Source organism: Dipodomys ordii, unplaced genomic scaffold (assembly GCF_000151885.1).
Source record: "Dipodomys ordii isolate 6190 unplaced genomic scaffold, Dord_2.0 Scaffold5, whole genome shotgun sequence".
Lineage (NCBI taxonomy): Eukaryota > Metazoa > Chordata > Mammalia > Rodentia > Heteromyidae > Dipodomys > Dipodomys ordii.
Genome location: NW_012267221.1, coordinates 19,783,269 through 19,798,131, shown reverse-complemented (window position 1 = coordinate 19,798,131; position 14,863 = coordinate 19,783,269). Strand labels below are relative to the sequence as shown.

The 14,863-nt window shown below is 38.3% G+C and overlaps 1 protein-coding gene across 1 annotated transcript in view; it reads left to right on the top strand.

The window, feature by feature from the left end:
* Positions 1 to 11,179, top strand: part of Abcb11 (ATP-binding cassette, sub-family B (MDR/TAP), member 11) — a 91,576-nt gene extending 80,397 nt beyond the window's left edge. The window contains exons 24-26 of the mRNA XM_013027336.1: positions 8,273 to 8,479; positions 10,041 to 10,187; positions 10,979 to 11,179. Of these exons, the coding sequence (XP_012882790.1) occupies positions 8,273 to 8,479; positions 10,041 to 10,187; positions 10,979 to 11,179 (555 nt within the window). The remainder of the gene's footprint in view (positions 1 to 8,272; positions 8,480 to 10,040; positions 10,188 to 10,978) is intronic.
* Positions 11,180 to 14,863: the final 3,684 nt, after the last annotated feature.

Below are 14,863 nucleotides of genomic sequence, written 5' to 3'. Positions count from 1 at the left end.
GCCCAGTTTTCCCAGCACCAGTGGTTGAAGAGGCTGTGTTTCTTCCATTGTATGTCTTGGGCTCCTTTGTCTAATATCAGCTGGCTGTAAGCCTGTGGATTTATTTCTGGAACTTCTATTCTGTTCCATTGGTCTTTGGATCTGTTTTTGTGCCAGTACCATGCTGTCTTTGTTATTATAGCTCTGTAGTAGAGTTTGAAGTTCGGCATGGATAGCCCTCCCATGTTGTCTTTATTCCCTAGAATTGTTTTGGCTATTCTAGGTCTTTTGTTGTTCCATATGAATTTTTGGACTGTGTTCTGTATTTCAGTGATGTACGTCATTTAAATTTTAATAGGAATTGAATTGAATTTGTATATTAATTTTGGAAGTATTACCATCTTCACTATATTAAGTCGGCCTATCCAAGAGCATGGGAGGTCTTTCCATTTCCTAGTGTCTTCTGCAATTTCTTTCTTTAACTTTTTATTGTTTTCATTAAATAGTTCTTTTACATCTTTGGTTAGGTTAATTCCTAAATATTTTATTTTTTGGGAGGTTATTGTGAATGGGGTTGCTCCCTTTATTTCCCTCTCTTCTTGTACATTGTCAGTGTACAGGAAGGTAACTGATTTTTGTGGGTTTATTTTGTATCCTGCTACTTTGCAGAAGTGACTTATGATTTCTAAGAGTTTGGGGATGGAGTTTTTGGGATCGTGAAGGTATAGTATCATGTCGTCTGCAAAAAGGGATAGTTTAACTTCTTCTTTCCATATGTGGATCCCTTTAATGTCTTTTTCTTGCCTTATTGCCCTAGCTAAGGTTCCAAGACTATATAGAAGAGGAGTGGAGACAGTGGGCATCCTTACCTTGTTCCTGATTTTATGAGACTTGGTTGTAGCTTTTCCCCATTAAGTATAATATTGGCCATTGGTCTGTCATAAATGGCTTTTATTGTTTTAGGAAATGTTCCTTCTATTCCTATTTTCTCTAGAGCCTTTAGCATGAATGAATGTTGAATTTTATCAAAGGCCTTTTCTGCATCTGTGGCGATAATCATGTGATTCTTGACCTTGGCTCTGTTGATGAATTGGATTACATTTATTGACTTACATATGTTAAACCATCCCTGCATCTCTGGGATGAAGCCTACATGGTCATAGTGTTTGATTTTTTTATGTGTTTCTGGATTCTGTTAGCTAGAATCTTGTTAAGGATCTTTGCATCTGTGTTTATCAAGGAAATTGGCCTGTAATTCTCCTTTTTGGTTGGGTCTTTGCCTGGTTTGGGGATGAGTGTGATATTGGCTTCGTAGAATGAGTTTGGGATAGCTCCCTCCTTCTCTGTTTCTCTGAAGAGCTTGAGGAGTATGGGTATTAGTTCTTCTTTAAAGGTCTTATAGAATTCTGCTGTGAATCCATCTGGTTCTGGGCTTTTTTTTTGTTGGAAGACTTTTGATAGCTTCCTGTATCTCGTTGTAGGATATTGGCTTATTTAATTGGTTTACTTCTTCTATGCTCAGTTTGGGCAACTTGTATTTCTCTAAAAATGCATCCATTTCTGCCAGGTTTTCTTCCTTTAGAGATTATAACTTTTGAAAATAGTCCATTAGGATTGTTTGGATATCTTGGGTACCTGTTGTGATTTCTCCCATGGCATCCCTAATCCTGTTAATATGGGTTTCCTCTCTTCTTTTTTTAATTAATCTTGCCAACTGTCCATCAATTTTGTTTATTTTTCAAAAAAACAGCTTTTTGTTTGGATAATTTTGGCTATAATTTTCTGATTTTCTAATTGGTTAATCTCTGCTCTTAATTTGGTTATCTGGCTCCGTCTAGTAACTTTTTTTATTATATATTTTTATTGTAAAAATATTGTACAGAGGGGTTACAGTTATATGAGTAAGGTAATGGGTACATTTCATAGCAAGCATTGTTACCTCCTCCTTTGTTTTCCCCCCACCATCACTTCCCTCCCCACCTCCCCAACTCCTCCAACCCCCACCACCCTCCATCTAGTAACTTTAGGTTCCATTTTTTCTTGTTTTTCTAGCTGTTTTAATTGCAACATGAGGTTATTTACTTGGTCTGTCTCCACTTTCTTGATGTGGGCACTGAGGGCAATAAATTTGTCCCTCAGGACTGCTTTTGCTGTGTCCCACAAGTTTCTTTGTGAGGTGTTTTCATTTTCATTGAGTTGTAGGAAATGCTTTATTTCTTCTCTGATCTCTTCCGTTACCCAGGCATTGCTAAGGAGTGTGCTGTTCAATTTCCATGCATTCGAGAAATTTCTGCGGTATGCTTTGTTATTGAGAACTAGCTTGATTCCACCGTGGTCAGATAGGATACAGGGGATTATTTCGATCCCTTTGTATTTACTTAAGTTCCTTGCATGAACTATGATATGGTCTATTTTGGAGAAAGTTCCACGAGCTGCTGAGAAGAATGTATACTGTGTTGTTTTAGGGTGAAATACTTGGTAGATGTCAGTTAATTCCTCTTGAAGTATGGCCTCACTTAATTTGGTAGCTTCTTTGCCAATCCTCTGGTTGGTAGACCTGTCCTTTGGTGAGAGTGTTGAAGTCTCCTAGTATTATTGTATTGGGATCTATTTTATTCTGTAAGTTTGAGAGTATTTGCTTATCATATCTGGGTGCACCAATATTTGGGGCATATAAATTGATGATGGTAATATCCTTCTCTTGGATTGTTCCCTGTATTAATACGTAGTGTCCATCCTTGTCTTTCTGTACTGATTTTAATAAAAAGTTTATTTTGTCAGATATCAGGATAGCTACACATGCTTTCTTACTTGAGGCATTTGATTGGTAGATCCTTTTCCAACCCTTTACTCTGAATTTGTTTGTATGTTTGGCTGAGAGGTGGGTCTCCTGAAGGCAATAGATGGATGGGTCATGTTTTCTGATCCAGTCTGCAGTTCTTTTTCTTTTGATTGGCAAATTAAGCCCATTAATATTAAGAGAAACTATAGAGAGATGCATTGTTGTCCCTGTCATTCCCTGTTTTCCTAAAGTTTTCTTCTTTCCTTTCCTCCTGTGCTTGCTCAGTTAGACTTTGAGTAATGCCTGTTTGGGGCAGGTCCCAGTTCCTGGTTGCTTTCTTCAGGTTGTGTCCCTCCTCTTAGTATTCTTTGTAATGCTGGCTTAATGTTTATGTATTCATTTAGTTTTTCTTTGCTATTAAAAAATTTCAGTTCTCCATCGAATGTGAATGCTAGCTTTGCCGGGAATATCAGTCTGGGTTGGCAGTTATCGGCTCTCAGGGCTCATATGGTACTTTCCCAGGCCTTTCTTGCATTCAGTGTTTGTGTGGAGAGATCTGCAGTAATTCTAATTTTTTTCCCGTTGTAGTATAGCTCCTTCTTCATTTTTGCTGCATGCAGGATTGTTTCCTTATTATTCAGATCCATCATTTTTACTATAATGTGTCTAGAAGTGTCTCTCCTGGGATCTTGCTTGTTGGGTGTTCTATATGCTTCTGTTATGTAGGTAAGATGTTCTTTTTTGAGGTGGGGAAAATTTTCACCGATTATCTTGTTGAATAGGTGTTGCATTCCCTTGTTCTGAAATTCCTCACCTTCGTCCACTTCAATTATATGGAGGTTAAATTTCTTGGCATTATCTGCTTGCTCTTGAATTTCCCTTTGGCTTAATTTGAGTGATTTTTCCATATCTGCCACTTTTTGGTCTAGTTGGTGTATTCTGTCTTCTGTATCTGACACTCTACCTTCCATTTCATTCACTCTGTTGACTGTGGCTTCTATTGTGGTTTGCATGGAGGACATGGACTCCTTTATGGATTCGATGTTAGTTCTCAAAGTACTGATCTCATCTCTTAATGAGGTATGTACTGCCTCTAATTTGGCATTTATCTCATTTCTTACTGAGGTTTCTGCTGCCTCTAGTTTTGCATGCATCTCCTGTTTGATATCCTGTATCTCTTTTGATAGTTCATCCTTGTGCTTTTTCAATTTCTGGTTTATTTCTCACTATATTTCTTGAGTCATTGCCTCCAGCATCCCTTGGATGTAGCTTTTGTCTTCCATTCCTGCTTTGCTCCCACTGGGGCTCTCCCCTGCGTGGCTGCTGGCTATTGATGATAGCTAATCTGGGTGGTGGTAAACCTTGTAATTTTTCTCTGTGATTTTTGCATGGGGGTCCGGGGATTATTGGAGACTAATCTGCAATTTTGTTTTGGTGTGTCTGTCTTTGCTTGGTTGCTGATTCTGTATTGGTAGAGAGAGTCTGTGCCTGATCTGGGTTCTGTTGGGGGCCTACCTCCAGCTGCTGGTCTGACCTACATAGGATTCTCGGCTCTCTGCTGTAGATCGCTGGCAATTCCTGCCTTTGGAAGGGTTGAGCAGCCTAGACTGCTTGTGTTTGCTTCTATGGGTGCTCTTGGCAAGATCAGTTGCTCTGGATGCACTCTCCCAGATGCTGGAGTCTGCTATAGGCTCCTGATGTTTTTGTTTTGTTTTGTTTTGACCGGTTGTGGGATTGAACTCTAGGTTTGGGTGCTGTCCCTCAGCTCTTCAGCTCAAGGCTGGCACCCTACCATTTGAGCCACAGCACCACTTCTGACCCTTTCTGCTTATGTGATGCTGAGGAATCAGATCCAAGACTATCACTCTACTGCTGAGCCACCTTATCAGCCTGAGCTCCTGCCTACTATCAGGTGCTGGTGACCTGTGTTGCCCAATTCCCAGCCTAAAGTATATGGGTCCGGTTTTGGTGGGGTTTGGGCTTCTCTTGTCCTGAGCCTCCAGGTCTTTTGTTGTCACAGGTGTGCTTCCCAGGGGGTGCAGTTCCCTGTTTTTCTCCCCTCTGCTGAGGCATATGCTCAGCTTTTGACTTCAATTGGGAGGAGTTGGTTGTGTTGTTCAGGCACCGGATCCCCAGGCCTGGTCCCAGCCCCTGGCCTGGGGCACGCCAGTTGGGCCTGAAAGCACAGGATTCTTTGTGGAAGATTTTCTCTTTTTTCTCTTTTCTCTTTTTCTCTTTTTTGTTATTGTAAAGGTGATGTACAGAGGGATTCAGTTTCATAAGTCAGGTAATGAGTACATTTCTTTTTGAACAATTTCAGCCCTTCCCTCAACCCTTCCCTCCAGTTTTCCCTCCCAAATCTGCCTCCCCGAAGTTGTATAGTTCATTTTAAACATAATGTTTAGTATTACTGTTGCACTTGTTCACTCTTTGTACTACCATTTCTGTGCTCCCCCTTACTCTCCTCAAAACAGATAAACTTAGATACAAAAACAAAAGGTATTCTTTTTTTTCCCCAAGTTTCATTTTTAATTTATTGTAATGTGACTGGACAACATGTTAGTGACAGATTTATATTTTGTAAGTGTTAAGTTCAACAAAATAAATTCATAGGCTGGGAAGTTGGCTCAGTGGTAGAGCACTTGCCTCACATGAAAGAGGTCCTGGGTTTGATTCCTCAGCACCACTATAATCAGAAAAAAGCCAGAAGTGGCACTGTGGCTCAAGTGGTAGGCTGCTAGCCTTGAGCTGAAGAGCTGAGGGACAGCACCTAGGCCCAGAGTTCAGGCACCATGACCAGAAAAAAAAAATAATTCATATGATATATCTAGTCCATCTGATACATTTTCATATGTGGAAATGATCATTTCCAAATGTTAATTAGTCAGAGTTTCTGAATGGCCAGCCTTATATAAGTACTAGATATTAGAGTCAGAGGATAAACTTACATTTCTTTGTCTCTTCCCTTTCTTTATCTTGAATTACTACAAAATAAAATCAGAGTATTGTTGTAAAAAAGATAAAAAAAAACCCAAAAGGTAGAGAAAACAAAAACTGACAAAAAGAGGGAAAAATCCAAACCAAAAACTAACACCTCAAAACCTCTCATTTCCATTTCATTTTTAAAATATATTTTTATTGTAAAAATACTGTACAGAGGGGTTACAGTTACATGTCTAAGGTAATGAGTACTTTTTTTTTATTGTGAGAATACTGTACAGAGGCAGAGGAGTTACAATTATATGGGCAAGATAACGAGTACATTTCTTATCAAGCATTGTTACCCCCACCTTTGTTTTTCCCCTACCATCCCTTCCCTTCCCACCTTCCCAACTCCTCCCTCCCACCCCCTCCTTGAAGTTGTAAAGTTTGTTTTCAACATAGTGTCTTGTACATCTCATTGTTACAATGGGTCAACCTGTATCCTTATTTCAGCATTTTGTTATTTCCCTTCCTTTTCCACAAGCACTGGAATCAAATACAGTGAAAACAGGGGTTATACCAGGGGGGAAGAACATACAAAAGAAACAAAAATATCACATGGTACATTATAAATACATTAGAAACAATAGCAAGAAAGAAAAAAAGCAGTTTGTTCCTATCTTGGGGTTCATTTCACTTAACATCATCTTATATGGTCATATGTACATAGCTTCTGACCTTTTCTGCTTGTCCTAGACATATACTAGTTATTGCAAATCAGGAAAACCATGGGGCTTATGTTTCTTTGGCCTGGCTTACTTCACTTAATGTATTTTTCCCCAAGTTTTTCCATTTCCTAACAAATGAGGTGGTGTCATGGACAAGGATCTCATATCTAAAATATACTTAGAACTCAAAAAATTAAATACCCCAACAACAAATCCTCAAAGAAGCAAATGCCCAATTAATAAGTGAGCTAAAGACTTAAAGAGAAACTTCTCTGAAGAGGAAATAAGAATGGCCAATGATCACATGAAGAAATGTTCAACTTCTTTAGCCATAAAAGAAATGCAAATCAAAACAACATTGAGATTCCACCTCACTCCAGTTAGAATGGTTATAATTAAGAAATCTAATAACAACAGATACTGGTGGGGATGTGGCCAAAAGGGAACCCTACTGCATTGTTGGTGGGAGTGTAAACTCGTTCAACCACTTTGGAAAGCAGTATGGAGGTTCCTCAAAAGACTCCACATAGAGCTCCCCTATGACCCAGCAATCTCACTTTTGGGCATTTACCCAAATGATCACAAACAAGGCTGTACCAATGCTACCAGCACAACTATGTTTATTGAAGCATTATTTACCATAGTTAAGATATGGAACCAACCCAGATGCCCCTCAATAGATGAATGGATCAAGAAAATGTGATATATATATATATATATATATATATATATATATATATATATATATACATAATGGAATTCTATGCTTCTTATTTCCATTTCTTGGAATTCCTTCAGATAAATATCATTTCATATCATATGCCCATGGTTATGGAGCCCTTGTGATCCTCTTCTAAGAATATCCTCCTTTAGTCTCACTGTGTGAATGCCTAGTGTGGTGGGAGATTCTTAAGGAGTTTGAAGCATATTCTCTGTATTCTAGGAGCTTATCATACAGCACAACACTTAGCAAACCAGCTCAGTTCCTAATTAATTATATTAAGTTATGCTTCGCACAATTGTCTTAAGTACTGTGGCAAACAAGTAGAGCAAAATGAACTAGAATTAACTGACACTGAAGAATGCCTTTATTTTTTTCTATTGTCTGTTTTTTTACTGCTTGGGAATTATCTAAAATATAATCTATTCACATCACTTAACATAATTTTTTCTGAAACCATAGAGCCAATACTTTACAGTTGTATGCTGGATATATTATATATTTACTATTCTCACACTCTTAATTACACCAGATATTTGAGAACCAGCAACTACTTGCCTTCTATACTATGAATTTCTAGCAAACAGATATTGTAGACACAGACTATTGTATATTTTACTTTTGAGATGGAGATTCAATACATGATTGTGGGTTAACTAAGTGAATGAATACGTTATTTTCATCCTGAGTGTATTACATCAGATGTTTAGGGAGGGATATCAATAAAATACAGGACATAAGTTTGGTCTTTATGCTGTTCATTAGCATCAAACAGAGCAATCCTTTGTATAACTCACAGAGCCTCAGTCTAGAACAATTCTGCCTACTTGTAGAGATTATGTTAAACCAAAATGAAAGGAGATTCTTTTCTTAAATACTGTGTCTTGTGATTCTCATTTCTGACACTTGCAGAAATAGGATAAAAATAAAGCTATAGACTATTCAGTGTGGATTTTGATACTTCCTGATAGATACTACCTACAAAAGTCAAAGGTCACATAATTTAGTCCTTCAGAGACCTGGGAATGTTCTCTCTTAAGCAAAACAAATGGCCTATGTGATACTTACCTGTAGTAGTAGACTACGAATGTCTCTCTATTGGAATTCTAAAACATAATGCCCTCTCTCATCTACTGGCAGATGATAGATGGTCATGACAGCAGAAAAGTGAATGTCCAGTTCCTCCGCTCAAACATTGGAATTGTGTCTCAGGAACCAGTGTTGTTTGCCTGTAGCATAATGGACAACATCAGATACGGGGACAACACCAAAGAAATTCCCATGGAAAGAGTCATAGCAGCCGCCAAACAGGCTCAGCTACATGACTTCATCATGTCCTTACCAGAGGTGAGAGCTAAGTCTGTCATTCTCTATAAGAGATAGACATATGGAGAGAGGGAATAGACAAAACCCATTATTATTGTAGCTCAAAGAGAAGTTCAGCAGCAACAAAATTTATTTCCCAATGTCCCTGTATCATCTTTGTTTTTAAAGGAAAACTAAGGTATTTCATCAAAACATTCTTTTTCTTTTTTGTCCATCATGGGGCTTGAACTCTGGGCTGGGGCACTGTCCCTCAGCTCTTCAACTCAAGGCGAGCACTCTATCACTTGATCCACGGAGCCACTTCCGGTTTTCTGAGTCATTTATTGGAGATAAGACTTTTCACAGAATGTCCTGCCCGGGCTGGCTTTGAGCCATAATCCTTAGATCTCAGCCTCCTGAGTTGCTAGGATTACAGGTGTGAGCCACTGGCTCCTGGCAGCATCAAAACATTCTTAAGCTTTGGAAGATAATCTATTTTTCACCAAAGTAGAGGCTATGGGGTTTGTGGCTCATAAAGCAATACACATGGAACATAAGGTTCTCATGATGGAAAAAAGCCTAAGATCTGGAATGGATTTGGGTTTGAGTCCAAACTTTGACACTTTCTAGTTTTTGTGTGTGTGTAACTTTAGGGAAATCACTTATCTGTAAAATACAGACAACAGCATTATAATAACAGAATGGTGGGCTGGGCTTGTAGCTCAGTGATAGAGTTCTGTTTTTGTATACATGAGATGCTGAGATCAGTCTCCAGCACCACTAAAAAATAAATAAGGAGCAAGAATATGGTTTCTATGAGTATTAAATTTTACTGCAGCTAGAATAGTTGACACATACTCATACAGAGTAAATCTGTATAAATGTCAATTGTCTTAATATAGTCATGCCAGGAATATAAGTAGACCTTTTCCTTCCTAATTGCAAATATGTAAATACACAAACTAGATACTAATACAGTACTTTTCAGATAAGTTTGAAGCTCAAAAAAATAAATATTTCTTCACCATAGAGTTAGTAATCAGCAGAAAGTAAGTTCAAGTCAAAGCTTTGTGTTCTAGAATGTTCTTCAGTAAAGTTGCTAATCAGAAAGTCTCTTAAAAGCCATGTTATTCCTAGTTTTATTCTGTCTTGTAAAGATCTTCCAGTAAAGAGTCTGGAATTCTTCAAGTTCCCAATTAAGGAGGCTCTCCTATATAGAATCTTACCTGGACAGAGCTGGAGAGATAGAACCTTAAAGAAACACATAGTTCAAAGCCAGCTGGGGTAGAAAAGTCTGTGAGGCTCGTATCTCTAATTTAAAAAAAAGCCAGAAGTGGCACTCTGGCTCAAGTGATAGATTTAGCCTTGAGGAAAAAAAAAAGCCCAAGGATAGCACTCACGCTCAGAGTTCAAGCCCAGGACTGGCAAACAACAAAAACACAAACAAAGAAACAGGAAATATAGGGAAGAAAATCTCCTCATTTCACAATATAAACCAAAAGCAATAAATGATTTAAATTCACGGAAGAGTTGTTGATGTGAGCTTCATACAGCGTAGTCACAATGACTGTGTCTAGTTCTCAAGCTTGCCTTGCTTTTCCAGAAATATGAAACTAACGTTGGAACCCAAGGGTCTCAACTCTCACGAGGGGAGAAACAACGCATTGCTATTGCTCGGGCCATTGTACGAGACCCTAAGATTTTGCTACTAGATGAAGCCACTTCTGCCCTAGATACAGAGAGTGAAATGGTGTGTATGGATTTCCTAAAGTCTTCATTTATTATCAGTCTTTGCTATGAAAGTTGGTCTTATTATATAACACTATTTTTAGTTTTCTGATTTATTAGCAATTGCTATCAGTAAAACTTTGAGAAAGTAAAACATAATAACCAAAAGTAGTTTAACATAGGATTGCTTCATATATTAAGAAAATTGACTTTATAATGATTTATTTTAAGGTTCTTTAGACTACACAACACTTGCCAAGCTCAATGACTTTCTTAAATAAATTCACATAATATAGGTTATCTGATTAGGATAACATTTTATAGTGCTCAGGTTTAGTCACATAGCAAGCAGGCTACCTACAATACAGAGAAGGAGGTATCTATTTGCTTATTGGCATGGAGGTGTAATCAAGAAAAACATGATTATGAAATTCAGATTTTATGACTGGCACTTTTCAAATCAGAATTCTGACTTGGAGGGAGTTAAAATGTCCTCAGTGGTGAAAAATTACAGGAATGACCACTTCCATTGCGTCCTTAGTTTTATTTTAGTAAACCAGACCATCAAAAAGTTACACAATGACTTCATAGTTTGTGTCATTGAAATTACTTAGCTGATGAATTGCAATTTAAGTCATTGACACCTTACATCAGCAAATACTTGCTTCATCCTACCCTATGTTGAACCCTTTGGTTGACCCTTACGCACAGCATTGCTACTTGACTGAGCTTAGAAATGAACTCTCATAACTCTCATAATGGTCTGGGGACAAGCATGTTTCTTTGCATCACTTCTCCATCCTATTGTTGCAGACAGTGCAGATTGCTCTGGACAAAGCCAGAGAGGGTCGAACCTGCATCGTTATTGCCCATCGCTTGTCTACCATCCAGAATTCGGATATCATTGCAGTCATGTCACAAGGGATAGTGATTGAGAAGGGGACCCATGAAGAACTGATGGCCCGGAAAGGAGCCTACTACAAGCTAGTCACCAGTGGATCCCCTATCAGCTGATCTGACTCAAGAGCTTCATGCAGAGATGATGCACCTGTACAGGAGTGCTACAGGTTGTCCTATCTTAACGGAGAAATGTGAAGATCTCACTTTTAAAGATGTAGTCATATATTGGGATGCAAGCTAATTTCTAATGACCCTCCATAATAATTCAGTTTTAGATTTGCATAGAGTTAATGAAAGAATCTAGGGTCAATGTGAGTGAAAATCCAAGGTCAAACATCTGCTTAGTCACTACCTAGTGCTGTTCTCTGCTGGAGCCAATCACATCACCAAATGAGAGTTGAGAGGGCATGAAGTGAATGACTTTGAACTTCTCAAGGACAGGAGGCTTGTCTTTTGTAGTTTTGAACCTTGGTGTACATGGTGTACAAAGTGTGTGATGTACACCCAGCAAATGTTTGTTGAGCCAGTTCAATGTCAAATGTGAAGAGAGAAAGAAAAGATCATCGGCCAGCTGTACTTTTTTGACTAACATGTTCCCCTGACACACGAAAGCAGATTCATTTATCTCTAAGCCTGTAGATACAGAAAGACTAGCACACCTAAGAGCTTTCAGGCAGAGAGAAGCATGGGTGGGGCCAGATTAGCAGGTGTTTACCAGTTAGGTGATTTAGGCTTTAGACTACAGTTAGGTGTAGCGTGTGTAACAGGAGGATGAAATCATCATATCCTGAAGTAGGATCTGAAAATGTGAAGTGGGGACCATACCTGGTTCTCCTCCTCACTTCCCCTTCCATACAGCTTGTTATCCTTCACTTCTATAAAATCTTATTTGTGGGATGAAAATAGTGCATTTTGCTTTGCTTTAGCTGCCTAAAATGTTATACCAAAAGAGTTGGTTAAATATGGCAGGGAGTATTCCCCAAATATTCCCCAAGAAAGCTACAAAACAGTATTAAAGGAATAAACAAAAACATAATATTGCAAGAGTAAAGGTAAAAATGGTGCCAGCTACAAAATGTTGGGAGCCAGAAAGCCAATGAACTAATAATGAACTTAGAACGAGGGAAAATACATATTAATGTGGACAAGCCTAGTGCCATCTCATTTCATACCACAGACACCTAGGAAAGCTCAGGAAATAAAGTCACAGGATACTTCTGGAAGGGGGATGGAGAGGAACAAATAGAACTGAAGATAAAAATGGGTTGAACACCTGTGTGGAAATATGTGTAAAAATTGCTCCTTCCATAGGCAGGCTGCTCTTCCCAATTCCAGCAGAGCACTGGCTCTTTCCTCTCCCATCTGGGAAAGCTCACCCAGTTTCAGTTAAAGAGGGTGATTAATATACAAGACAAAGAGGATTGGGTGTGAGGCTGTCTATAAACAGAAAAAAAGAAGTCTCTGGAGAAACTGATCAATGGAAGAAAAGAAATCTATGGTCCTCAATGCCAAGAATCTTTCAAAGAAAATATCCTAGCAAGATTGACCTTTATGTAAAAGTCAACAATCCAGCAACATGTATGCACTCACTCTAAACTTCCCTGGTTTTTCATTGTTTCCTTTGTCACAGAAATAGACAGCCAAGGTCATAAGGAAACATGTTTTGTTGTTGTTGGTCATGGGGGTTGAACTCCACCTGGATGCTGTCCCTCAGCTCTTTAGCTCAAGGCTAGTGCCCTACCACTTGAGCTTGTGGTGCTGTGGAATCTAAACCAGGGCCTCATGCATATGAGGCAAACATTCTACCACCCAGCCCATCCAGGAAAACTTTTAAGCATGTAAATCAAAAGCAACAACAACAACAACAAAACACTCAGGAGAAATAAATTATACTAGCAAATAATGCAAAAACTTAGGTAAACACAAAATGGTAGTAATTTACTCAAGGAGACAATGGAAGATATGTCTATGCAAATGAAAACATGAGACCATGAAAATGGATGACACAAAAATAAATATAAAAGAGATCTTGATAGTAATTATGAAAAATTCAAAAGCTGGAATGCACAATTCCTCTCATCTCAAGTTCTTTTCATATTTATTTATTTTTTCTTTCCATGGCCAACAAATGAATTACAGAGTGACCTTGAGCCCTGGTGTTTGCCCAGTGTTTTCTAGTATATAACTGCAAAAATGGGTTAGTAGGTTAAGTGATAAGGACAGAATTTACTGATGGTTGCTAATTTGGGGAGGCAGAGGATGAAAGAATACATTCTGGTTATGACAAATGTCAATGACAAGTGCATTACAGAATATGGATGCCTACTAGAATGAATTAGCTTTTCAGTAAGCATATCCTCATACTTCAGTCTTGAAGAAAGAAGACAAATCTATTTGTTTAGGGTTGTATTTCAAAGAGGGGAAACAAGAGTTCTGTGCTGAAGGACATTGGTTTCCTAGAATGGAATTTGTTTGATGTGCACACGTAATGAATGGGTTATATTTTTAAATAAAGTACTTAAAATTATTGATATGAGGAAGAATATTGTCTGGAGAGGATGTGGAAGGATATGGAACAACAGTTTCTAACCTACCTTCCTTCTTTCCTTTCTTCTCTCCTTCCTTCCTTGTTTTCCTTCCTTCCTTCCTTCCTTCCTTCCTTCCTTCCTTCTGTCTCTGTCTCTGTCACTTTCCCCCCAGGATTAGAATGTAGAGCCTCATCATTCTAGGCAAACACTGTACTACCATTCCTGAGCTACAAACCCTGCATGAATTTTAAGGCTCAACAAGGGGTAAGATTCCAACTTCAAAAATAAATAAAATTGCATGATTATTTTACAATACCAGGGGAGTCTGAGTCTATTTTTAGACTGTCTCCTCTCTTACTGACAAAAACATTTTGCTTATGCAATTTTAGATTATTGTCATGTGACCAGGGAATTAGTTTGATCATTTTCATCTAACTCTTACCCTAAGTGTTTCTCTAATGTCCAAAAGGTTCCACTGGGCATTTTTGCTGTGTCAAACTCTCCCAATTAGCCCTAGATAGATTTAAAGCAGAAAAGAATGGATATTGAAGTTGGGGAGATTTCTATAAAGGTAAAATAAAGAGAAAAAAACACAGATGGAAAGTAAGAGAATATAAAAAAACAGGAAAAATTCAGAGGCACAATTCAGTAGGTTCAAAAATTGGCTAATATACTGGGTGCCAATGGTTCATGACTTTAATCTTAGATACTCAGGAGGAGGAGATCTGAGGATGAACTCATCCCAAGCAGGAAAGTCTGAGAGACTTTCACATCCAATTAACCACCCAAAAGCCAGAAGTGGTTGTGTGTCAGTCTTGAGCTGAAGGAGCTAAGGAGTAGTGCCCTAGCCCTGAGTTCAAGCCTAGATACTGGCAAAAATTAAACAGATATTGGCTAATTACATTTTTGGAGTTCAGATAGAACCAAGGGAAAGAAGCTATTAAGTAGCTTAGGACTCTATCCTGTAGTTGAAGGATATGAATTTCCAAATTTAATGGATTTATAAGCATTGAATATAATAAAAGTCTTAAGTGGGCACACTGTTATGAATGTTTAGAAGATTGGGAAAAAGGGTTGGGATTTTGGTACAGTACTTTTTTTGTATGTGTGGGGTCTTAGGTTTAACCCCAGCACTGCCCCCCCCCACATCCCACATACATATAACCCATGATTACCATCACGACCAACAATAAAACCTGGAGAAAATAAGAAAATACTAAAATTTTCCAGGGGATAGAACATGTTACATATTATTAATAAGGAATAGTGA